The sequence below is a fragment of the Trichechus manatus genome, unplaced genomic scaffold (genome assembly GCF_000243295.1).
Source record: "Trichechus manatus latirostris isolate Lorelei unplaced genomic scaffold, TriManLat1.0 scaffold00075, whole genome shotgun sequence".
NCBI lineage: Eukaryota > Metazoa > Chordata > Mammalia > Sirenia > Trichechidae > Trichechus > Trichechus manatus.
In genome coordinates this window covers 161068-186308 of record NW_004444011.1, presented here as the reverse complement: position 1 = coordinate 186308, position 25241 = coordinate 161068, and the positions used below count along the sequence as shown (strand labels likewise).

Genomic DNA, 25241 nt, shown 5'->3' with positions numbered 1-25241 from the left:
GGGAACATTGATGAGAAGGCCAACAGAGAGAGAAAGACTTCCCCTGGAGCTGACACCCTGAATTTGGACTTTTAGCCTACTTTGACTATGAGGAAATAAACTTCTCTTCATTAAAACCATCCACTTGTGGTATTTCTGTTGTAGCAGCACTAGATAACTAAGCCACTTATACTTATGCTCCTCATCTGCAGACCACACTTTGAGTAGCACCCACCTAAAGTATAAGAAGCTAAAGTTCTACCAGAATTCGTGATGTGGGAAGGGGCTGATGTTAGTACCATTTCACGTTTTCCCTTGTTTTTGTCAAATAATTTTGTCTTCTAACAGAAGCCATTATGTCATTACTCCAACGTTTCATCTTGGCACTTACTTTTTTAACTTACTGACTATAAGCGACACCCATCCAGACCTTGCACCTTTCTTCTCACCTCAGTGAAAGACTCATTCTTCTTCCCATCTAAGGCCGATTTCTGTACCTTTGTTCTATATAATATTTCCTCCTGCTCTTTAGGGAACTTCTTTCCTACCCTTTAGATTCTATTCCCAACTATTATGTCTTGGTTCTTAACCTATAAACATGTGCATATCATTACTGTCTTTTTAAAAAAATTATTTCCTTAATCTATTGTCTTAAATTCCTCGTTTGCTTCACAGCCAGGCTTCCTGTTGTTTGAATTAATTCACATCAGTCAGGTTTCTGCCATCCATGCTAACATGCCCTTGTTGCTAATTTAAGTGGATGCTTTACATTTTGTCTCACTTGACTTCTCTACATCATTAAACAATATTGGCTACTGTCTCCTTGAAAATATTCCTTTAGCTTCCATTACACCATTCTTTTAAGGGCTTCTTCTTAACCTCTTGGACCTCTTATAAGCTTCCAATGTGAGTTTCGCTTCCTCTTTCGCCCCTTAAATTTGACATACAGCCCTAGTTACTACGCCTTTGGTTTCGAGCATCACTCATATGCCGATGACTCAACGTAGTATCTCTAAACTATTTCTCTCTTCTAAGTTCTAATTGCCCTGCTAAACATCTGTTTTTTACTTATTTATAAATATACCATTATCTCTTTCTGTTTCCCTGAAACCACTCTTCCAGATTTCTTATCTTGGTGAGTATCCCACAACCATCCAGTCCAGAAGCCCAGAGTCTTTCCTTTCTTTTATTCCCCACATTCACTTTTCAAGTCCTGTGATTCTATAATCTCAATAGTTCTCAAATCATTCCTTCTCCTTCATTCCACTTATACATTATTAGTACATGCTGTTGTTATTTCCACATCATTGATTTAGCTTATGCTCTTTTGTTCTTTAAGTCTTAGTTCATATCATTTCTTCAAGGAAGCCTGTCCTGACTAACCCTCAGCTAACCCCAGTATCGGTTAGATACTCCTCCTATCAGCTCCTATAGCACCCTTTGCACATCTTTTTCATAAGATTTACCAAACTGCACTGTAATAATCTTACTTATCTCAGTAAGCCTGTAAGGTTTTTGCAGACCAGGATGTTATCTTTATGCCCTACTGTGTTAGCATAGTAAATGTTTACTAGATATGACTAACTCACTGAAAACAATTTATTACCAAAAGTTTTCAGTTCTTTGCATGTGGTCAAATCATTCTTATCCCATTTCCTCCCTGAGTATAGGAAGCAGAATATGAATTGGAGAAATTTTCTTAATAAATTATTTCCTATAATAACAATAGAAAACGTTTGAGAAAAACAATATTTCTTCTATTAACATGAAAACTTTGTGTTTATTTTTATATCCCTTAACTTAGCTTTGTTTTAAATTTGTAGTCTTTAGACAGCTTTTCCTCAAACAGTGGACCATTTCAATATTACTTGAATGGTGATCCCAATCAGCGCTTGGAAAATTCTGGTTTTCCTGAAGATGTTCAAGTATCTCCTGCAAATGGCAGCATTGGGGATATGCAGGGGGTAGCAGTCGAAGGAAAAGGTGAAGTAAAGCGTGGAGGAGAAGATGGCAGAAGCAATAGTGGAACGCCACCCAATGAGAAACGGGGTGGAGAAAATTTGGAATTCTGTAATGTCAGAAGAGGGAGAGGTGTGTATTACTTTTTTTTGCTCTTTCTGGCTATCTTTATAAACTAATTGGTGCAACGAGGTATTCTAGATAGGGAAGCACTAGGACTATCAATTTGCAGAGGAAATATTAAAAATTATCCTTATATAACATCTAACAGTTTGTCTTTATGTCAAATTCTCTTCTTTGATTCCCTGGGCATAGTGGTGTATTTTCTAAAACGACAGAGGAAAACATTTCTAGTTCTACATCTTCTATGCAATTTTTTGAGGTCACCAAATTTATATTCTATCACTCCCCTGAACAATTGCTTACTGTTTGCTCCAACTGTGCTGCTGTATTTTTCCCCCTATGTAAGTAAAAATCTGAATTCTTTATCTCTTTTACATTTCTGCACTTTAGTCAAAAGATGCCATTTAAAGGTGACAAATCAGGTAGTAGAGATATAAGAACATTTAATAATAGAAGGGTAAACATTAAGAATGGTAATATGATTAGGTGACAGAATAGAGAAAATGGAGTGTGAAAGTAAAGGAAATATATTAATTTAGACTTATTCAGTGTAGGGAATGAATAGATACTGTCTAAAAAAAAAAGAGAATGGTATTATAGGAAATCATGGTTTTGAAAATAGCCATTTAAACAAAATGCATACCTTCCTAATTTATCAGAAAACACACGCATGACACGTTTTTTAAAAAAGCTATGCAAGGTCCCTGGTAGCTCCAACCTGCTAACTCAGAACTAAAGCCACTCCCGAAGTCCACCTTTCAGCCAAAGATTAGACAGGCCTATAAAACAAACAATAACACAGTGAGGAACGTGCTTCTTAGTTCAGTCAAGTATACGAGAGCACATGGGCAACACAGACCCAAAAGCAAAGACGAGGAGGCAGGAAGGGACAGGGAAACTGGACAAATGGACATGGGGAACCCAGGGTGGAAAGGGTGAGAGTGCCAACACATTGCAGGGATTGCAACCAATGTCACAAAACAATTCGTGTATAAATTTTTCAGCGAGGAACTAATTCACCCCGTAAACTTTCTCCTAAAACAGTAAAATTAAAAAAAAAAAAGCTATGCAAACAAACCGCGTAGTAAAATACTGTTTAAAACTCATAAAACAGAAATCATAATATAAAAGACCTTAGACCAAATGTATTTCTGATAGCCATAAAACTAAGCAAACTATACTCACCTATTTAAAGAAAAGAGTACTCATGTTGGTTTACAAAGCATTTCATGGTATAATCTGTAAGATACATATATATACATATATATACACACATACACATCACGCACATATATATGTGATTCAGGAAGGGGAAGAATGTAAGGATAGACAAAAGTATATCAGGCAAATGCAAATTAAAAAAAATAAAGTTTGTAAACTTGATATCAGGTAAGATTAATTTCAAGGCAAGAAAAGTTAAGACAGAAAGCCATTTATAGTGTTGAACTGTACAATAAAGATGCAAAAAAGATTAATATCTACAAGAAAGAATATAACATCAACATCCCAAAATAACAGGAGATAAAAGGAGAAATAGAGAAAATCATATTAATCATACATTTACATCTCCTACGACTAGTATGATTTTCTCTGTTTCTCCTTATATCTTCTGTGAGCATAGTATGCAAATAAAAAATGAATAATCTGTTTTGGAAGAACACATATCCCAGAAGACAGAACATTTTAGGTAACTAATACTTCTCATTCAAAGAAAAAGAATGTACACCCTTACAAATAAGAGATCAAAGCAGAGATGATAAGGCATCAAATTGACCTGAAAAAAGGAAATTGCATAGGTAAGGGAAAAATTGGGGGCATAAGTAATATTATTTAAAAAACTTACAGGTACATTAGAAACAGCAAAGAAGAGAATTGATGTGGCAGAAATGCAAGTCATTCATTTATTCAAGAATGGCAAATCTAGATCTATTTCTAGGGTCCTGAAGCTTGTATAACTTGGGGGGCCCTCTTTATAAAAAAGAATACAAAATTACGAATATGAAACTAAATATTTATTTAAAATTAGAAAAACCACAACAAATTACTAGAGCCTTGGATTCAGGTCCTTTTCTTTAGGCAGTTTACCAGAATTGACTTGAAAGTCTTCCTATTTTCAACCCGGCTTCCCCACCCCCACCTACAACACTCTACAACTCCCAGCAGTCATGGGGCTGGTGCAAGTGCTGGGCCCTGAAGCTAAGCTTCATTAGCTTCGCAGTAAAACTGCCTCTGCATTAAACAAATATTATTGAGCATATGCTCTTTGTCAGGCCCTTTTTGAGGAGCCCTGGCGGTGCAGTTGTTAAGTGCTCAGCTGATGACCAAAAGAGGTTGGTGGTTTGAACCTACCAGTTGCTCTGTGGGAGAAAGATGTTACAGTCTGTTTCCTTAAAGATTACAGCCTTAAAAACCCTATGGGGCAGTTCTACTCTGTCCTTTAAGGTCGCTATGAATTGGAATGGACTCGACAGCAACGGGTTTTGTGAGTATTGGAGATGCAGTAGTAAACAAGATAAAGTCCCTCCCGTGGAGCTTGCATTCTAGTAAAAAGGGAACTGACAGTGAATAAGCAAACAAATAGGATTTCAAATAGTGATAAGTGCTCTGAAGAAAATAAAATAGGGCAATTGGAAAGAGTGGCTAGAGGAAAGAGATTACCATAATGCGAGAATAGTCTGATTAATCCTGTTCTTTGTGAAGGTTGGTTTGAAAGCTGTTTATTATATACGATATAGTTACGTGAGCAGAAGCAGGAGTAGTTCTCTCAAGTCATCAGTACCCACTGCAGTCCATCACAGAATATCTCAAGCTCTTAAGGATGCAAGAAAGAACTAAGGTTCAAGGTGGACTCCCTACTTTTTTTCTGCAAGAGTAGGTAGGGTAACATGGTGGTACCTTTTATACACTACAATATAAAAATATTTCAGCCTTTCTGAAAATTAACGTGGCAACACTCAGTAAGAACCTGTCACAGTTCTTATCTTGTAATATGTCCTAGCAAAATCAGCAGAAATTTGGATAAGAATTGATATACAGAGACATTCACAGCAATGTTACTTGCAATAGCAAAAATTTGGAACCATCCTAACTATCCAGAAAGTGGAGAATAGTTGAGTAATTTACCTTATGGCCATATTAAGGAATTTATGTAGCCATTTATCTGTTTTTGGAATAAAATTTAATGATGCAGATAAATATTCATAATATGATTTAAAAAGTAGGACACAAAATCATATATAAAGTATAATACCAGTTCTGTAAGCCCTGATGGCACAATGCTTAAGCACTCGGCTACTAGGCTGCTAACTAAAAGGTTGATGGTTCAGACCCACAAGCACCTCTGTGGGAGAAAGACCTGACAATCTGCTCTTGTAAAGATTACAACGTAGAAAACCATCACCTGGGGTCACTATAAGTTGAAAATTGACTTGCCAGCACACAACAACAACAGCAACAAATATACATGTAGGAGAAAATGGATGGCTACATAACAAAATCTTAATAGTACTGAGATATCAATATCTCTGTAAATAGCATGGAATTTATAATAAGAAAAGTGTACTTAAAAAAATTTTAGTAGACTATTCTGGAGAATTTTACCTTAAGAATAAATAAAATGATGCTCAGGTTTGTCATGTATAAACTAGTTTAGTTTATTGCAAGGTAGTCATGGCAGGCGTGCAAGTAAGACCTCAAGACATTCATTTAGCATTGGAGAATCTGAATTAACAATTATAATGTTAGTTTATATGTTAGAGTCCAAATTTTTAGACTTCAAACTTTACATTTAATGAGTAGTCTTGAGAAGGAGACTTGACCACCCCTCGAACTCTGAGGAGGTCCCCTGTCCCTAGGGTCTCAGGTTTGTTATAGCAAGCAGTGTCTCAGTAGGCTTCTCAGTCTTCAGATGGAGAGTCAGAAAGACCTTTTGCTTCTACATCCCCCAAAATGAGCAGAAATCCATGGGTTTATATACCCTGTATGCTGTAAGTTCAACTATAATTGGATGCTTTATTGCCAGTTAAGAGCATTGATGTATGACGTATTTATGTTTTGCTGATTTATTAAGACTTGAATTATTGCCAGTTAGGACATGACATGTTTAAGTTCTTGTTTACTACATAAAGTCTGAAGGCCAAATTAATTAATTAAAATTATGGGAATTGTTTAGTGACATATTTTTTTTTAATTTATAGAGATTTGATTAATGTTAGATTTCATTATCACAGAGTGCAGGTGCACAGCCCAGTTTCAGAAAGGTATTTACTACCCACTTTACATACTTCTATAATCTATTCTCAAGGTTAGGACAACTTTCTAACGACTTACAGTTAATGGTTAGAGAGCATTACAGAAATATACATGTTTCTAATTCTAAGTTCAGATATTCTCTGTTTAGAATTTCACATTATAAATGACTTAAACATAAATGTTTAAAGGCATTAAAACTTCATGACAGTGTAAAAGCATTATAGAAACATACATAATAGTGACTTACGCTGTGTTTTAAGAATATTACAGAATCAGATGTGATTTGCGAGCGTACAGAAAGCATGCATAATATAAACTTACACTGTAATGAAACAAAAAGTGACAAAAAGGAAAACATAGCTATTTAACAGCCTTAATACTGTCAAGAAACAACCTTCAAATTTTTTAAATTTTATTACCTTACTAGTAAAGAATGTTTAAGCATGTACCCCAAACAAGTATATTATTTCTGAGTTATATGCATATAGTCAGGTACTAGTATAGTATGTACATATAAAACCTTATCAATAAAGAAATTTAAATATATTAATATAAATAGACACTTATGTATTTACTTCTTTTATGCAGTAGATTATTTTGTGTACTCCTTGATTGCTTACACTCTGTTTTGGAAATCTAGATCTCAATATCTCAAAGAAATAACAGAAAGAGGGAAATGAATAAAGTACATTGTTTCTACTTCCATAAAACTATTTAAAACTAATTTATTTTGCTCCCTGTAAATAGGGCATAGGATGCAACCTTTGGGCGAAGGAGCCAAAGGTCGGCAAGTGGGAAGTGGAGGTGATGGAGAACGCTGGGGCTCAGACAGAGGCTCAAGAGGCAGCCTAAATGAGCAGATCGCTATAGTGCTCATGAGATTGCAGGAAGACATGCAGAATGTCCTTCAGAGACTTCATAAACTGGAAACACTAACTGCTTCACAGGTAAGCGTCTAAATTTTCCTTATCTTCTTCCAGTTATTGATCCTGTAAAGTAGAGTATAATCTATACTGATCAGATTTTCACAAGTCAGTGTATTTTAATGGTTTTTTTTAAATAAAAAGGACCCATTTTTGAAGACTATTTTTAAAAAGATTGCCTTAAAAGCTAAATACCTAGCACTTAGGATAATGTATATCTTTCAGAGTGTAAAATTAGCCCTACCTTTTTGGAGATGGGTGTAGGGTGCTTGCTATTAGAAGAAGAGCTGTTAAATAGTACAATTAGAGGAACTTAATGGCCTAGAGTCCATAATTAAAGAGTCATTCTTTTGTAGTAAGCATTGTCTTCTATCTTCTTTTTAAAATGCTGGTAGAGGGAATACATTAAGTTACTAATTTTTTAAAGACCAGTTAATATGACTATTATTCGAATTTATGCACCAACCACTAATCCCAAAGATGAAGAAATTGAAGATTTGTACCAACTTCTGCAGTCTGAAATTGATCAAACATGCAATCAAGTTGCATTGATAATTACTTACGATTTGAATGTGAAAGTTGGAAACGAAGAAGGATCGGTAGTTGGAAAATATGGTGTCATGGATTGAGTTGTGTCCCCCAGAAATATCTGTCAGCTTGGCTGGGTCATGATTCCCAGTATTGTGTGATTGTGTTATCTGATGTGATTTCCTTATGTGTTGTAAACTCTATCACTATAATGAGATTATATGTGCTCTCCTTATGCGTTGTAAATTCTATCACTGTGATGAGGTTATACTGATGAGGTTGACAAGATCAGTGTCTTAATGCAATCTCTTTTGAGATATAAAAGAGAGAAGCAAGCAGAGACACATGGAAACCTCACACCACCAAGAAAGCAGTGCTGGGAGCAGAGCGCGTCCTTTGGACCTGAGGTTCCTGTGCTGAGATGCTCCCAGACCAAGGAAAGACTGAGACATCACAAGGACCTTTCTCCAAAGCCAACAGAGAGAGAGAGCCTTTTCCTGGAGCTGACGCCCTGAATTTGGACTTGTAGCCTACTGGAATGTGAAGACAATAAATTTCTCTCTGTTAAAACCATCCACTTGTGGTACTTCTGTTAGAGCAGCACTAGATGACTGAGACATATGGTGATAGAAATGATGCCAGAGATTGCATCGTAGAATTTTGCCAGACCAATGATTTATTCATTGCAAGTACCATTTTTCAACAACATAAATGGCAACTATACCCGTGGACTTTGCCAGATGGAATACACAGGAATCAAATGAACTACATCTGTGGAAAGAGATAATGGAGAAGCTCAATATTATCAGTCAGAACACAGCCAGGGGCCAACCTCGGAACAGACCATAAATTGTACATAGGGTCGCTATGAGTCGGAATCTACTCGACAGCACCTAACAACAACAACAACTAATTCTTTAGTATTACCAGAAAGAACTTTAAAGTTATAGTTTGGCCTCTGTTTTCCTGAGAGATCCAAGAGCATTAAACTGTTTGAAAAGGCATTACAGCTAGTCAGTTGCAGAAACTTGAGCAGGACCCAGGTATCTTGTATCCTAGTCTAGTGCTCCTTCTACTGTGTTAGACTGCTTCCCATATTGAAAAAAGCTAGGCAGTTGGCTGTGGAGGAGGTACTAAAAGAAGGGAAGAGAGTTCAAAGGAAAAGAAAAATCAGGTAGGTTCACAGTTTTGTCTGGGCTGTGATAATGTTTGGACTTAGTTGCAAAGGTTTCAAAGGCTGCTAGTGATCTTCCCCATTTGTCCCCTGACTTGTCTCTCCGTGAATAACATTGACTGCAGAGAAGAAAGAGGTAGCCAGCCTGATTATATGACACAGCTTGAAACATGTCACGACATCTAAGTACCATGCTATAACAGATGTAAAGAATTTGTAGGGATTAATCAAAGAAAATGTGACCCATCCTCAGTGTGCTTCCACTGCAAGATGAACACATTAAATATAACCCCTAAAAACCCAAACCCGATGCCACTGAGTCAATTCCAACTCATAGTGACCCTGTAGGACAGAGTAGAATTGCCCCATAGGGTTTCCAAGGCAGATTGCTGCATCTTTCTCCTGCTGAGCTGATGGTGGGTTTGAACTGCCGACCTTTTGGTAAGCAGCTGAGCTCTTAACCACTGCACCACTAGGGCTCCTGTCATTAAATACAGACTCATGTAAAGAAAGTGATAATGCAGGCTCTCTAAACAGCCGTTGTAAATATCTTACCCTTTATCTAATAAGTAACTTACTCAAGTTATCTCAAGTCTTCTCGATTACATTTTATGATCAATTAGAATGTAAATCCTTAGGCTTTAGGGAGCCTGTGAAAACCCTAAAATAATATGTAAACTTTTGTATGATGTTCCATCTTTGAGGGGAAAGGGTTTATTGCCTTTATCAGATCCTCAATAGGGTCTATGATACAAAAGAGGTTAAGAATAGTGTCTTAAATAAATGGCATTAACTTGTTTATACAGGTAAGTGTAGGTTGTTGATATCAAATAAACAATTTTATTTGTATCTTTTGATAATGAGAAAATTCTGCTATTCTGTATTTGAGAAATGAAAAGTATTTAAGGTCCATGATCCCATCAGGACTATCCCTAAATTAATGTAGAACTATCTTAAAGAAAGCAAAAAAGAGCTAATGAGTGGGAAACCTCATTTGTTAATTTAGTATTATTAAACGTTGTTATTGCTGGCAGTCTATGTTTTTCTTGTTCTGCATTTTTTAAAAGAATATTTTGTATATGTTCACTGTCTTTAATGGTGCTGACATTCTGCTAAAATTCCTTTGATTTCTCTTTAGAAGTTTACTCTTTCATTCTTGTCTTATGTAAAACAAATTAAAAAGATTCTGATATGTTAAAGACTTTTTTCCTTAGGGTTTCATTTGGATGACTCATAAAGAAATAAATTGATAGTAGGATAGTAGTAGATGTAGAACTGAAGGAAACTTAGTTCAGCACCTTTACTTAGCAGATGAAAAAGCTGAGATTCTGAGAGGGTGCATTAATTTGGCAGCACAGCCAAGACTGTAACTAAGGTCTCCTGATTTCTAAAGTAATGCACTTTCTACCGTAGTAAGCCACCTGAGATATATTATCTTTTTATAAAATAGTTCCTTAGATTTACTCACTCAGTAAATATTTGTTGAACAACCATGTCCCAAATACTTTTCTAGGCAAAAAAATACAAAAATGAAAGGGGAGATCGTGTAGCAAACCATGGAGTAAACTGCCCAGGTTCAAATCCTGGCTCTGCCTCTCACTAACACTGTGATTTTGGGGTCAGACTACTAACTTCTCTATGCCTCAGTTTCCTTATCTATAAAATTGGAATATTAATAGTACCTACCTCTTAAGCTATTAAAATAAAATGTTTATTACAGTACCTAGAACATAGTAGGCACTAAAGTAATGTCAGATGAGATGATAATGATGATGTTGATGAGGATGGTAAGACAGCTTGGTTCCAGGAAGCTCACAGCCTTAGAGAGGGCCTAATTTAAGTAAGTCTCTGTTTTTATATTCCTTTGCAATGGCTACTATTGTATGAGATTTTTTTTCTTTCAAATGGAGTTTTCTAAAATTTAGTAATTATTTTTATCTGGCTGTAGAATAACGAAATGATTGGATTTTGGTTACGTGTGTGTATATATACACAGATATACACATACATATATGCACATACTACATAAAAGCTATTTGGTATATATGGATAAATATCTTTTAAGCAAAAAAAATTATGCTATTTATATAGGTAGTATCAGTTAATTCTTGGCTGTAAGCAAGAGTCTTTTGGAATCTTTATTTGCCCTTTCAGACCATTTGTTACTTTGAAAAATCCATTTATAGTTCCATTTAATAGCTTTGATTTGACCTTAGCATTTGTTAGTAGCTGCTGGGGAGAAGTGGTGTCTATCACATTTGGGTTTGGTCACCTTGAGTTCCATTCCAAAGTGCACTGACTAACGTGACCTGGGTAAGTCATTTAGATATCTGGGAGCCCAATTTTGTAAATGTGTTCTTTATTCCATTTAGTCTGGAAAAATGCCATAAGATAAATCTCTTGGTTGAATATTATTATGCCTATAAGGCACTGTTACGATGTATGGCATAAGAATAATTACTGTGTATTGATTCTTTTGGCACTTGGGAGTAACAACTTGAGTATACTAGAACTGTAATGTGTCTGTTAATACCTTAATTGTAAGGACTAATGCAGCATCCAGAGGTGACTGATTTATTTTTACCTATAAGCTGTAGTCATTCTGTGGTCCCTGAAATCCTCTTACCACATAAGGAATTTAAATGGATGTTTAAAAACCCGCCCCCTCCTCCTCCTTTCGTATTGTTCTCACTCACTGCACTTTGGTACACTTGGTCTCCTTGCTATTCTTTAAACTTGCCAGCAGGTTGCCTACCACCCTTGTCTCTTGGAATTGCTATTCCCTTTGCTCAGAAGGCTATTTCCCCAATTAGTCACATAGTTTAACAATTTTTCATTGTTTAGGTTTTTGCTCAAATGTCAGTGAAGCCTTCCTGACCACCCGTTTTAAAAATCGCAAGCCTCCCCCTCCCTGGCATACCTCGTCTCTCCTCCCTCTTTTATTTTTCTTTATAGCATTTATCACCACCTGACATACTCTATGTTTTACTGATTTGTTATTACCTATATCCCTCCACTAAGGAGCCCTGCTGGTGCAGTGATTAAGCACTCGGCTGCTAACCTTAAGGTCGGCAGTTCAAATCTACCAGCACCTCCAGGGAAGAAAGATGTGGCAATCTGTTTCCGTAAACATTACAGCCTTGGAGGCCCTATGGGGCAGTTCTGTTCTCTCCTATAGGATCTCTATGAGTCAGAATCGATGGCAACAGATTTGGTTTTGTCTTTTATCCCTCCACTTGAATATAAGCTCCATTGGGCCAGGAGTTTTTATCATTTTGCTTTTTGCTATATCCCTGGTGCCCAGAAATAGTGACTTGTACATAATAGACATTCCAGTAAGTATTTGTTGAATGAATGAGCTCATTAATCTTGATAACATTTCTCTGAGATTATAATATATGGAAAAAACTGGAGTAATACATTTCTAATAACAAACCAAAAACTTGTGTTTAGAATGAGCCAAATTGAAAGTCAGAGTTTCCTAAGTTATTCTGAAAATTTTCTGCTTAGTTTATGCTATTTTTCATTCAAAAACCTACAACACTAATAGTTCCTTTTTGTATCTATCTTATACCTCCTCTGCTATAACTTGTCATGAATTTCCCAAACAGAATTATGGCATGTAATTTTTATAATTTTGTTTAATAATCAAGACTACAGTTCTCAAATGTGTTTGTAAATTGGTAATTTGTATGGGAATAGAGGGATTAAGAAAAATTGATTGAGAGATTTAATAAGAATATGAAAACAGTAAGAGTTTAGATTAATTTGAGGCCTTACTTTGATAATTCTATATATTTGAACTGTAAAATATAAAGTGCCAAAGGTCTAGCCATTTTAGGGACCTTGTCACTTGTTGGTATGGATTTCAGGATAATTGAAGCAGAGTTTTCAGAAAAATAGAGAATAAACTAATATTTCAACCATTTAAAAAATATATAGGAAGTAGAAAAATTAATTTTTTTTTCATTTTTATTTCTTTCATTTGTATTTATAGGCAAAATCATCAACATTACAGACTAGTAGTCAGCCCTCCTCACTGGTAAGAGATTTTTTCTTAAGTCTAAGTGCCAGGGTTTCAAATAAGTTACAGTTAATTCAGATTATTTGAGATGCTTAAAGCATTCCTCATGAAAATCCACCCTTTAGAGCTTAGAGGTTGAAAAATAATTTGTTTTGGGTTTATTTAAGTCTGGAGTACTCCTGAAAGTCTACTTACTGAATTATGCTTTAAAATGCAGAATTTCTCCCTCCCTTTAGTAGGAGTGAGATTTGTTATTATTTATATGTTTTTATAATTATGAATTAGATATGTTTTTATGCTTATCCATACAATACAGGATAGATTGGTAACTAGCTTATTTTATTTTCTCAGAGACCATCTTGGTGGCCGTTCGAGATGTCTCCAGCTGTGTTAACTTTTGCTATTATGTGGCCTTTTATTGCCCAATGGTTGGTGCATATATATTATCAAAGAAGGAGAAGGTAATACTATTTGCTAATAGTTTTATAATTCAGAATGGTGTGTAAATGCTTATAATCTATACATAGTAGTAGCAGCTTTCAGCAGCAGTTAAGGGGTAGGTTTCATTTTATGGATACATTGTCATACTGAGCATTCTGTACTGACCCTGGGACTGAAACTACCTTGGAGATGATATCTCCTGAATTACTAGGTACTTGTTAGACTTGAACAACTTTTACTTGAGAGCATCTGACTGAACATAAAAATGACTACATTTCTTACATTTTATGACTTAATGAGGAAAAAATGCTCATAAAGTATGATGTTTATTTTAGGCCTTTTGCTAATACTAAAAGAAAATAGAGAATCAAACTAATAATGTCTGCACGCTTTTCCGTACCTTTGAAATACAGACATTGACATTTCAGAAAATTTTCAACCCAGTAATTAGGGATTACTCTAACTGAGGGCCAGAATTCCTGTTTGGGATGCCAGGAAATAACCTCAAAGGGGTCTGAAATAGACTCTGATCCCTCGAAGTGCCTGGAGACTGTCTAGATTAGGAGTAATCTGAGGCTAAAACTCATGGGTTCAAAAGAATCCATACAGCATTCTTTTTGGACACTGGGTAAACTGAAATGCTTTCCATGCACAAATTTTTTATCATTGTTTACCTCACTGTTAATCTCACCTTTTCTGTGTTTTGTACCACTTTCCATTACGTAACAACAGATGGGGAGAAGATAGAGGGCATTTGCTAATAAGCTTTAAAGTGCTCTCAAATGTGTGCAATAGAAACACATTTTTAAAAATCTACAAGTTTAGATATTTACAAATGTTTTTCCTCTACCAGAGAACCTAAGTTACTAATAACTAAGCATGATAACAAAAGCAGAAGCTGAACGTTTATTCTTCTGTATGTAAAAGGGATAAGGGGCACTCTAGTATAAATGCCCCAATTATACTTTTAGTAAATTGGAGCCACTGAGTTGATTCCAACTCATGATGACCCCATGTGTTATACAGTAGAACTGGTCCATAGGCTTTTCTTGGCTGTATTCTTTACAGAAGCAGATTATCAGGCCTTTCTTCTGCAGTGTGCTGGATGAGTTTGAGCCACCAACCTTTAGGTTAGTAGTCAGCACAAACAATTTGTACCACCCAGGAGGCTATACTACTAATAGATAAACTAGTAGTAGATAAACTAAACGCATCTGACATTGGGTGAATCATTTCAGTCCTTGTTGTTTGCTTATGTTAAGATAGTTTGATTAATGTTCATCAATAAATAAGTTTTCGAAAGCCAAAAACAAAAAATCTAGAAGATATGAGAGGAAGAATATTCATTTATTTATTAAAACTATTTGTTAATTTCAGCACTTGAAGTTTGATCTTTCTTATTGGACTATAAGTCACATGAAGTAATTTTGTAATGACCATTTGTAATTTTGTGGTGTTATTTTGAATTTGAATATTAGTATTGTTACTATATTATCATTCAGAGAATTCTTTGGTATGAATTTGTTTCATATTTTTTATACTCATAGAAGATTGTTTTTTACTTCCTTTTTAAAGAAAACTGAACTGAAGAAAATGGTATTTTACTCAAGAGGACTACTGGGCCTGGATGATCTTGGAATGAAATGGATTTTGAATTCACAAGGAAGTCTTAGTTTGTGATGATTACATTTTTTCTGTTGTCCAGTAGTTTGGTTTGTGTACATATATATATATTTTGCATTACACAAATGATAACATTCAAGGACTAATTTTGCTGATACTTGAATAATCAATCTTAAGTATGTTATAAGTAGCACACATAGATTTACCCTGCCCTTAAACCTGAAGAACATTATTAGTTGTTGTTTGGTAACATGTTTACCTGATTATCTCCTCCACAGAAATGTTAGCTACTTTCCAAGGTAATAATGAGATCAGATTTATAAGTAGGTATTTAATTTCCTAAATTAAATATGAGGAAGAATGGAAACCAGGAGTGAATTTCAAATGAGATTAAATTGACTTTATATCTTACTCCCTGAATTGCCATGCCAAGGAATAGAAAACTGCTGGGAAAGTCTTCTCCACAGTTCACTTTGTGGACTGCCCAGAGTACTTAATTTCCTAAATCTTTCTTGGGCATTCACAACTCTGACTCTGGTGTTTAGGCATCAATATTAGAAAGTAGAGCCCTATGTACTAGGCTTAGGTTTTACATATGAGTCACCATTACAGACATAACCTGCTGATGGAAATGGAGAATGGACTTAATGTAGGTGTGAAAGTATATTCTGAGCTTGCAAACCATTAATAAAATTTTTATTCCGTGATATACATTTATTCCTTTGTAATCATTTTTCTTTAACTGAGGATATCTAGTTTCTGCTTCATAGGGTGCTTTGAAATATACAATAAAAACTTATTTATACTGTTTTCACAAAAGTCATAAAGAAAACACGTGAAAATCACTTTTCTGCAACTGGAAAACTATACAGACTGGACTTCTAACCTCTTAGTGCCTCAGTTTTTCCTTCAGGGTATATTTGAGATATACCTGCTTCACAAGGGTATTGGAAGGATTTGCAAGCTAGCACGCCAGAAGCTTCCATATGAACAAAGCATATCCAACTAATGGAAATTTAAGTCCCTTTCCTTTCTACCCCCACATTTAGACTAAGAAGACTTTGATTTATATCCTTGAAGACCTTGTTTAGAAAATTATTCTTCCTGTATACCTTACAAAACTCCCTGCTCACTTAGATGTATCTTGTGCTTTAAAGATTTCTCTGATCCACAGGCTTTGTAGCAAATAATTTTTAAGCATTCTTGATAATGTATGATGTTGAGTTTAGCATCATGTGTTCAGGGTATTTTCAATAAGGGTAAAAGAACTAATCCATCCCTAGCATATGGGGAGGTTCTTTGTTTGCCTGAGGAAAAGTATGAGAATACAATATGCTTTTCCCAAGGCTCTTTTTTCTCCTTTTTTCTTTAATGTAACTTGATGTTTATTTTTTAGTCCCATTTGATTAAAATGTCTGTCTAAAGGGATCTACTGATATTTGCTTTTTAAAAAACTGTCCTCTATTTATTAAGAAAAAAAATTAAGCAAGTAACTGAATTACATGTAAAAAATAAAGTTTATTCCTGTGGATCAGGCATTATTTTCAAAAATTAGGTATCTATCTGGTATCAGAAAATGGTGGCTCTTCTCTTAGTATATAAATAAAGTGCAGATTCAGAATGTGAGCAGTTGTAATTCATTAAAAACAGTCAGGAGTAACTAACTCCTAGGGATAACCGTTTGTATCTTGTTCCAAAGTCTTATTTATAGTTTGAAAAGCACTTTGCACACAGTTCTTGTATATAAAAATAAAGATATAATTATAGGATATACTGTTACTGCTTTGGTTAACATTTGAAACTGTAAATTGACAGCTATGGTATTTTTTTAATGATCTACTTCTTTTCTGTTTCTTTAATGTAAAACTAACTTAAAAATAAAAGATTAATGAGAAATGATATGATTTTTATTATTTGTTGCTGTTATTAGTGCATTTTGATTATGTACTAAAAATTAAATGAGAATAAATAGTAGGAATTCATATTGTTTTTTTTTTGAGGGGTTTCATGAAGGGAAATAGCTGCATGCGTTCAGTCCACCGTTTTCACCTAGAAGTCTCTAACTGGCTCCTTGAATTGTTTATTTGGATGTCTTACAGACATCTAAAACTGAATATGCCTACCCATTATGTCCCCCATCCCTCCATTTCTGGGTATAGCACCACAACTGACCTAGATGCTTATGCCAGAAATTAGGTGTCAAACTTGGTTCCTCCCTACTCTCAACCACCACATCAGTCCATCATTAAGTCCCATTGATTCTACCTTTACAATATACCTTGCCCCATCCAACCCACTTTCCATGGTTATAACTCTTCCATGGCTGAAGGGGAAACAGGCTTTGCAAGGCCGAACATGAGTGCCCTCATGTGGCCCACTAGTTCACTAGTTTGCATTCTTATGTAAGCCCCTGGCATGGAGCCACTATTGCCCACCACCACCATAAAACCTCTGCCCTCCCACTGCGGGATGTGGAGATCTGCTCTGATTCTGCTGCTGCCCAGGACTTGGCCTTGTATGTTTAAGTCTCCCTAATATACTCCTTTGCTACCACACTGGAGTTGCCCACCTGTTTCTTTGGTCTTTCAGCACCCTCCATTTTTGGAGACAAATTTCACATTACTGGTCCGTGCCTGAACAATTGCTGACTTGGTATTAATTGAAAGGAAAACTATGGCAACAGTAAATGTTTGCACTCTCTTTTGGATTCTGAGCATGTTTGTGATTGGCTAAAAATGTTTTTTTCTGGTAAGTAGAGCAATTGTACCTGAACGCTTTTCAAGATGTTTTGGAGCATAATGGCAAAGTCTTCTATAGTGACCATTTCCCAAACCCAAAATTTAAGACACATGTTCCAAGAAGTTGCAGGACACTTAGGGTTCAATTATCATTTATTAAAACACCTTTTTATGTTTGCTATGCACTTCATCTTATTTAATTCCAACAGGTAGACCAAGGCACGTAGGCACCTCTTCAAACATATTTTCTGTATTTGTTTAACATTTAGTAGGAGTGGGGAGAAAATTATTTTCTATTAATAAAAATTATATATAGCAACAGTTGCACTTTAATTTTTACTGGCAGAGGCAGTCAATGTTCTTTAAAGACATGTATGCACACACATACACACAAACTGTCAAAACCCTTCCCATTTTCCCATTATTCTTGTCCCCTTTAGGTTTTCCTTAATGTCTGAACCCACATCATCCTGAGAAGTGTATTTATTAAGTGATTTAAATCTGGATAATAAAGCACTTGTTTCCAGTAAACATTACAGTATGCCTTACCTGGTTGCAGAATTTCAGGGGACTGTAGCTTCACATGCTGGATATATAATAGCAAACTGTTTTTGATTTTTCCACACAAAAGCACTGTCTCCTGCATTGGGAAGTCTTGTACATTTCCTCCATCAAATCAGTAATGTTTAAAGTTCCTGGTACGATTGGTGTTCTGGGAAGCTACTCTGCTTGTTCCTTAATCTGGCTATACTTATTCCAACTTTCCAAAGTTACCTTTATTAATTCCCATTATACAGGTGAACAATCAGTAGCTCAGAATTCTCTGAATGATGTTAACAGATAATCTACTTGAAATATGTTACAATTATATTTATTAAGCACAGTAAAATATTTTTTGTTTTTTAAATATTAGGCTGTCTCTGATAATGTCACATATCTTAAAAACATCACATTTTCTACTAACATTGAACAAGCTATTAAGATTGCTATAATTAAGCTTTCCAGGAACATTTTAAACAAATACATATTGTAGAGCAAGGCCAGAAACAGTCATGGTGGCAAAATTTCACATTCAACCATATTCATAGTAATTTAAAACACATTTAGACCTTTTGTTTATTCCTCATTCCCCAGAGAATTTATACAAGTGAGGGAAGGAATTTTCTGGCAACATTTTTGAGAACTTAAATGTTTTACCACAAATGCAGCCTTAAATGATTGCCCTTGAGAGCATAGCTTTTGCAGACAATCATGTGCAAATAAATCACATTCAAGAGAAACTGTACAATGTTTGTTATTTTAACACAGGACAAATCTAGAAATGGACAGAAGTCAACGGACAAGGAGAAAGAAAATCAAGTGCACACATGCTCGCTCTCTCTAAAGCAATAGTGTCATTCTAGTTTTACTGATGCATTCATTTTCATAAAGTGCAACAAACAAAATAAGATGAAAAAAGCTTTGAAGATCTATATACAGTTCTATTAAATTACTGGTTACATTCTTTATAGCCTCTTAAGTTTGTGGTAGCTCTAACAGGTAATTTATTTTCCCTAGGTCAATCTAGCATTGAGGGGTATATAACTTTGCAGGCTTATTCTATAACATGAGGTTAGACTAAAAGGAAAATGTATGTGCTATAGACTAAATCCAGATACAGTCAGGTGCTGAGCATTATTTCTGGCTTCAAAATAGGATGTATCTGTTTCATCAACTGGTTGGGGTATGAAAGGCATGGTTTGATGCTGCAGATTTTCCCAGTCTATATCGCTGAAGAGAGGATGATGTTTCAGCTCTTAAGAAAAAAATAAAACAGAAATATTATGACACCATTACCTAAGTATCACTTCATAGGAATTAAAAGGAGAATTTCATATATATATATATCTTGTCCTACTTTATTAGGCCAGTTTCAGACATTTGTTTAATGTCTATTAGACCACACACTTCACAAAGGCACACATTGTGTTGTTTTATATATCACCTTGAACATGAAAGGTGCTTGGTTTGTATTTGTTATATTTGTGAATGAATGATTTTCCTTAACAGAAGCCTAGCTTTCTCACTGCCTGAATCTTCTCACACAATTCCTGACTCAATGAAAGAACTTAGGCCTACTTCTTGCGCTCCAAGGCAATCTTCCATAATCACTGCTCCATTTCTCATCCCAGTTCCTGTCACCTGTTTATATGACTGCAATTCTTAGCATTATTTATTGCCCTAGATAACGTTAGCATGAAGCTCATTTTCTACTCCCTTATTTTCTTCCCTATGCTTGATCCTTATCTTTCATGCATATACACTGATGATACTTCTGACACATTGTCTTCACGTTTCTTTGACTTCCCTGATTTCACTGGCTTAAATCTCCACAACACATTGACTATGTAGCAGTATGACTACATCCTGAATCTTGGTATCATGGTATTGCTCCACTTACAAGATCTCAAACTTTGCTCTCCTGTCTAACTATATTTACTGTCACCTGTTATCTTTTCTATTTCTTTCTACCTACTAAAATGAAAATATGCTCTTTGACCACACTGTACTATTTAGTTGCTAGGCATAACTTCCCCTATCCTTAATCCTTCATAAGGAAACAAAAAAGGTTCGCGGGAGGCAAACTAAACTTCTTAATCAGCAAACAATAAAGGGACAATTAAGGCAATAAACAGCTCAAAAAGAAGTAAGCAAATTTAAGGAAAATATCGGGAGAAGACTACACAAAGAATTATGTGTCTGTGTGTCTGTATTGGGGAGATGGGTTGGGAGATTAGTATGCCTCTGACTTGGTTTTTCACTAAACTAAAACACTGATAGGAAAAGGGATAAATAACTCACATTCAAAGAATTCATTTGTCTCTTAATTGTTTAAAATAAGTAACTGAGCACGAATTACTTTAAAAATTACTTTAGAACAGAGGTTCTCAACTGGGATAATTTTGTCCCCAAAGACATTTAGCAATGTCTATAGACATTTTTGGTTGTCACAACTGGGTGAGGGTGCTACTGGTGTCTATGGGGGCAGAGGCCAGGGATGCTACTAAACATTTTACATTGCACAGGACAGCCTCCCACTTACATTACTCAATGTAAGTGGGGATAAAAGAAAAACTTTTTTTTTCTTTTGTTTTGCTGACTTCCTCCATATTGCGTATTGCCTTTCCTTTCACCAGAATTAACACGTGTCTTCTATTTGGTAATTCTCCCTGCCCACTTCCCATTCTTGGTGACCATCAAAGAATTATTTTTTTCCTGTGTGTAAACCTTCTGTTGTTTCTTTACAATATTGGTCTCATACACGATATTTCTCCTTTTTGTGATTGACTTATTTCACTCAGCATTATGTCCTCCAAATTCATCCATGTTGTGAGATGTTTCACGGATTCATCATTATTCTTTATCATTGTGTAATATTCCATTGTGTATAGGTACTACAATTTGTTAATGCATTCATCTGCTGATGGGCACTTAGGTTGTTTCTGTCTTTTTGCTATTGTGAATAATGCTGCAATGAACATGGCTGTGCATATGTCTATTGATGTTTATTTCTTTAGGGTATACACCTAGGATTGCTGGAACACATGGTATTTCTATTTCTAGGTTTTTAAGGAAGCACACTCCCGTTTTCCATACTGGTTGTTCCATTTTACATTCCCACTGGCAGTGTATAAGAATTCTAATCTCCCCACAATCTCTCCAACATTTGTTATTTTCTGTTTTTTTGATTGGTGCCAGTAATGTGGGGTGAGATGGTATCTCACTGTAGTTTTGATTTACATCTCTATAATGGCTAATGATCACAAGCATTTCCTCATGTGTTTGTTAGCCGTCTGAATGTCTTCTTTGGTGAAGTGTCTGTTCATATCCTTTGTGCATTTTTTAATTGGATTGTTTGCCTTTTTGTTGTTGACATGTTGAAATTTTTAACAGAAATTTTAGAGATTAGACTCTCGGATATGTCATAGCCAAAAATTTTTTCCCAGTCTGTAGGTTCTCTTTTTACTCTTTCGAAGAAGTCTTTTGATGAGCATAAGGGTTTAATTTTTAGGAGGCCCCATTTATCTAGTTCATCTTGTGCTGTTTGTGCATTTTTAGTTATGTTTGGTATTCTATTTGTGCCATATATTAGGGCCCCTAGCATCGTACCTATTTTTTCTTCCATGATCTTCATAGTTTTAGGTTTTATATTCAGGTCTTTGATCCATTTTAATTTTTGTGTGTGGTGTGAGGTACAGGTCCTGTTTCAGTTTTTACAAATGAACATCAGTTTTGCAAGCACCATTTGTTAAAGAGCCTGTCTTTTCCCCATTTAGTGGACTTTGGCCCTTTGTCAAAGCTCAGCTGTCCATAGGTGGATGGATTTACGTCTGGATTCCCAATTCTGTTCCACTAGTCTATGTGTCTGTCGTTGTACCAGGTAGTGTGAGGCCTCCTATTTTGTTCTTCTTCTTCAATAATGCTTTGCTTATCTGAGGCCTCTTTCCTTTCCATATAAAGTTGGTGATTAGTTTTTCCATCTCATTAAAAAATGCTGCTGGAATTTGGATCGGGATGGCATTATATCTTTAGACCACTTTGGGTAGAATTGACATTTTCACAATGTTGAGTCTACCTACCCGTGAGCATGGTATGTTTTTCCATTCATGTAGGTCTCTTTCGGTTTCTTTCAGTAGAGTTTTGTAGTTTTCTTTGTATAGGTCTTTTACGTCCCTGGTTAGATTTATTCCTACATATTTTATCTTTTTGAGGGCTACTGTAAATTGTATCATTTTCCTGGTTTCCTTTTCAAAGTTCCCTTTGTTGGTGTCTAGGAATCTAACTGATTTTTGTATGCTGATCTTGTATCCTGCTACTTTGCTGAATCTTTCTATTAGTTTCAGAAGAAAAACATTCTTATCAATGACATCTCAAAAACACCTTTGTTTGATGAAAAATTTACACAGTGAAGCAGATGATAGGGGTATTCTTCAGTTAAAAAAGAGTTACTTCAATACTCAAACTAAATTAGAATTCCTTTGTGGATACATTTAAGTAGAAATTAATAAAGTTATGATAAAAAGACCATGAAGTTCTCCATCATATCTAAATATCATAGTTAAGAGTTATTGCTACAAGTTTTTGGCCTCATTAAATGTACCTGCCAGCAGAAAAAACTGAAAATCATTCCAACATATATCTTAGCCCATTAGAATATCACTATAAGCTGAAACATTCAGTTCTTAAAACTATTGCTACCATGCATTAAATTTTATATATTGTCATTAATTTTCTATAATTTTTCTCTCCTTTAAGTTGAAAATTATTTTTGCTTGAAATATGTTTCATGCTGATATAATACTTTCTTTAACCAGGAGCTCTCATAGGGTAAATCACTAATCTCTCAACTCCTGTGGATAATAGTTTTTACTCAGTTTGAGAGTGATTAAGTAAGAATATCTGTAAGGCAGTGTCTGACATACAATAGGTACTCCATATACAGTATCAGAATGAGCAAAGAGAAATTACAGAATGGAAGGTTTTGATAAAGATTTCCTGTATTTGTTGGTGGCTAACTTTATCAGTCTTTGAAAAGCCTAAGATTGACAAGATAAGATTGTTTCAGGTTTTTTTTTGTTTGTTTATTTTTTTATTGTAATTTAAATGAAGGTTTACAGAACAAAGTAGCTTATTATTAAACACTTAGTACACATATTGTTTTATGACATTGATTAACAACCCCATGACATGTCAACACTCTCTCTTCTCGTTGGGTTCCCTGTTACCAGCTTTCCTGTCCCCTCTTGCCATCTAGTCCTTGGGCTGGTGTGCCCCTTTAATCTCGTTTTGTTTTATGGGCCTGTCTAATCTTTGGATGAAGGGTGAACCTCAGGGGTTACTTCATTATTACTGAGCTAAAAGGGTGTCCGGCGGCCATACTCTCAGGGTTTCTCCAGTCTCTGTCAGGCCAGTAAGTCTGGTCTTTTTTTTTTGTGAGTTAGAATTTTGTTCTACATTTTTCTCCAGCTCTGTCAGGTTCCTTTCTTGAGATTAATACATTTTAATGAATGATGTTGCAACTTGACTACATTGAATTTTAACGTAGAATAAGAACAAATATTTCAATCCATACCTAGAAGACAGCAATAAACTGAATTATCTTTTTACCAGTTTACCAGTCAGATTATCTTCAGTGTTGTATTACAACTTGATATTGTTGTTAAAAACCACTACCTGGAACAATCAGGGGCAAAAGAGTTCATTAATACAACACTTTACCTTTAATTCCAGCCCTCTTTGTATCATCAATGGTTAAAAGTATATCTACTGCACTTTGAGCATTATCAGATAGCTTTTCTTCACCTTCTGGCCAAGGGATATCTACAAATATACAAATAAGCTTGTTAGTCATTGCTCAAAATAATAATAAACAGATATATATGATAAATGAATCTATCTTAATAAGAGAGAAAGAATCACCTCTTTTCAGAATATTCTGGAAAACTTGTTGCGGTGTTTCATCATTGAAGGGGGGAATTCCTGTCAGAAACTCAAACAAGCAAACTCCAAGTGCCCACCAGTCTACTGCAGGACCTAGAATTTAAGAGGAAGTTGCAGAACTTGCAGACATTTTCTACAAATGTTTCATCAATGGAAACATTAACAAATGGATATTTGTGCATAGTCTAAGCATTCATTTCCTAAGGCTTTCTTTATTCTGGTGTTATATCTGTTGCCATCAAATCAAATCAATTCCCACTCATAGTGACCCTAAAGGACAGAATAGAGCTGCCCCATAGGGTTTCCAAGCAGACTGCCACATCTTTCTCCTGCAGAGAAACAGGTGGATTCGAACTGCTGACCTTTTGGTTAGCCGCTGAGCACTTAACCACTCTGCCACCACGACTCCTCTCTGGTGTCATAAGGTACAAAAACCCAAATAACCTTCATTTAGCAATGTTGGCATTACCTTCCTCCTCTATTTTCCAAGAAGTTTGGATTAGTTACTACCACTGCTAGTTAAAGAAAAGTTAAAGCCATTTTTTGTCATTTCTTTAATAACTTCTGATAGTCTGGATACTCTTATGTGTTCTATATCCTAAAATATAACCAAAGGATACATTTATCCTACAGACTATTCTCTAAAATATCTGACTACTTCTCAACTTAAAATCAAGAGATAATAATACTTATATTATTATTCTGTATTCTACTTGTTCCATACAAAGTATGAGATGAGGTAGCAACATTTATCCCAGCTGGAGGGTAACCCGGCAACCATGAAAGCCTTAATTACAGAATGTTTTAATGTAGCTTTATTCATTTTAAGAACACACTGACAAATTACTGAATATTCACATAAACCAGGGCTTGAAGAGGTAATTAGGAGATAAGTTTTAATAGAGAAAACTGATTTCTAAACAACACCTTTATTGGAAGCATCGTTTTATACAAAGATGTTTCAAATGATTATTTTCAACATGACCCTATAAACTGGT

At 35.3% G+C, this 25241-nt stretch overlaps 2 protein-coding genes across 7 annotated transcripts in view; one reads left to right on the top strand and one right to left on the bottom strand.

Annotated features, from left to right (window-relative positions):
- Window positions 1–16914, top strand: part of ACBD5 (acyl-CoA binding domain containing 5) — a 59490-nt gene extending 42576 nt beyond the window's left edge. For all 6 annotated transcript variants that reach the window (XM_023735010.1, XM_023735009.1, XM_023735008.1 and 3 more), the window contains 5 exons: window positions 1803–2070; window positions 7060–7259; window positions 12935–12979; window positions 13313–13422; window positions 14978–16914. In XM_023735010.1, coding sequence (XP_023590778.1) covers window positions 1803–2070; window positions 7060–7259; window positions 12935–12979; window positions 13313–13422; window positions 14978–14990 — 636 coding nt within the window. In that variant the 3' untranslated portion in view covers window positions 14991–16914. The remainder of the gene's footprint in view (window positions 1–1802; window positions 2071–7059; window positions 7260–12934; window positions 12980–13312; window positions 13423–14977) is intronic.
- Window positions 16915–17495: 581 nt separating this feature from the next.
- MASTL (microtubule associated serine/threonine kinase like) overlaps window positions 17496–25241 on the bottom strand; it is a 38838-nt gene continuing 31092 nt past the window's right edge. Inside the window, exons 10-12 of the mRNA XM_012556718.2 lie at window positions 24223–24336; window positions 24022–24123; window positions 17496–19558 (exon numbers count right to left, since the gene is read on the bottom strand). Of these exons, the coding sequence (XP_012412172.1) occupies window positions 19401–19558; window positions 24022–24123; window positions 24223–24336 (374 nt within the window). The 3' untranslated portion in view covers window positions 17496–19400. The remainder of the gene's footprint in view (window positions 19559–24021; window positions 24124–24222; window positions 24337–25241) is intronic.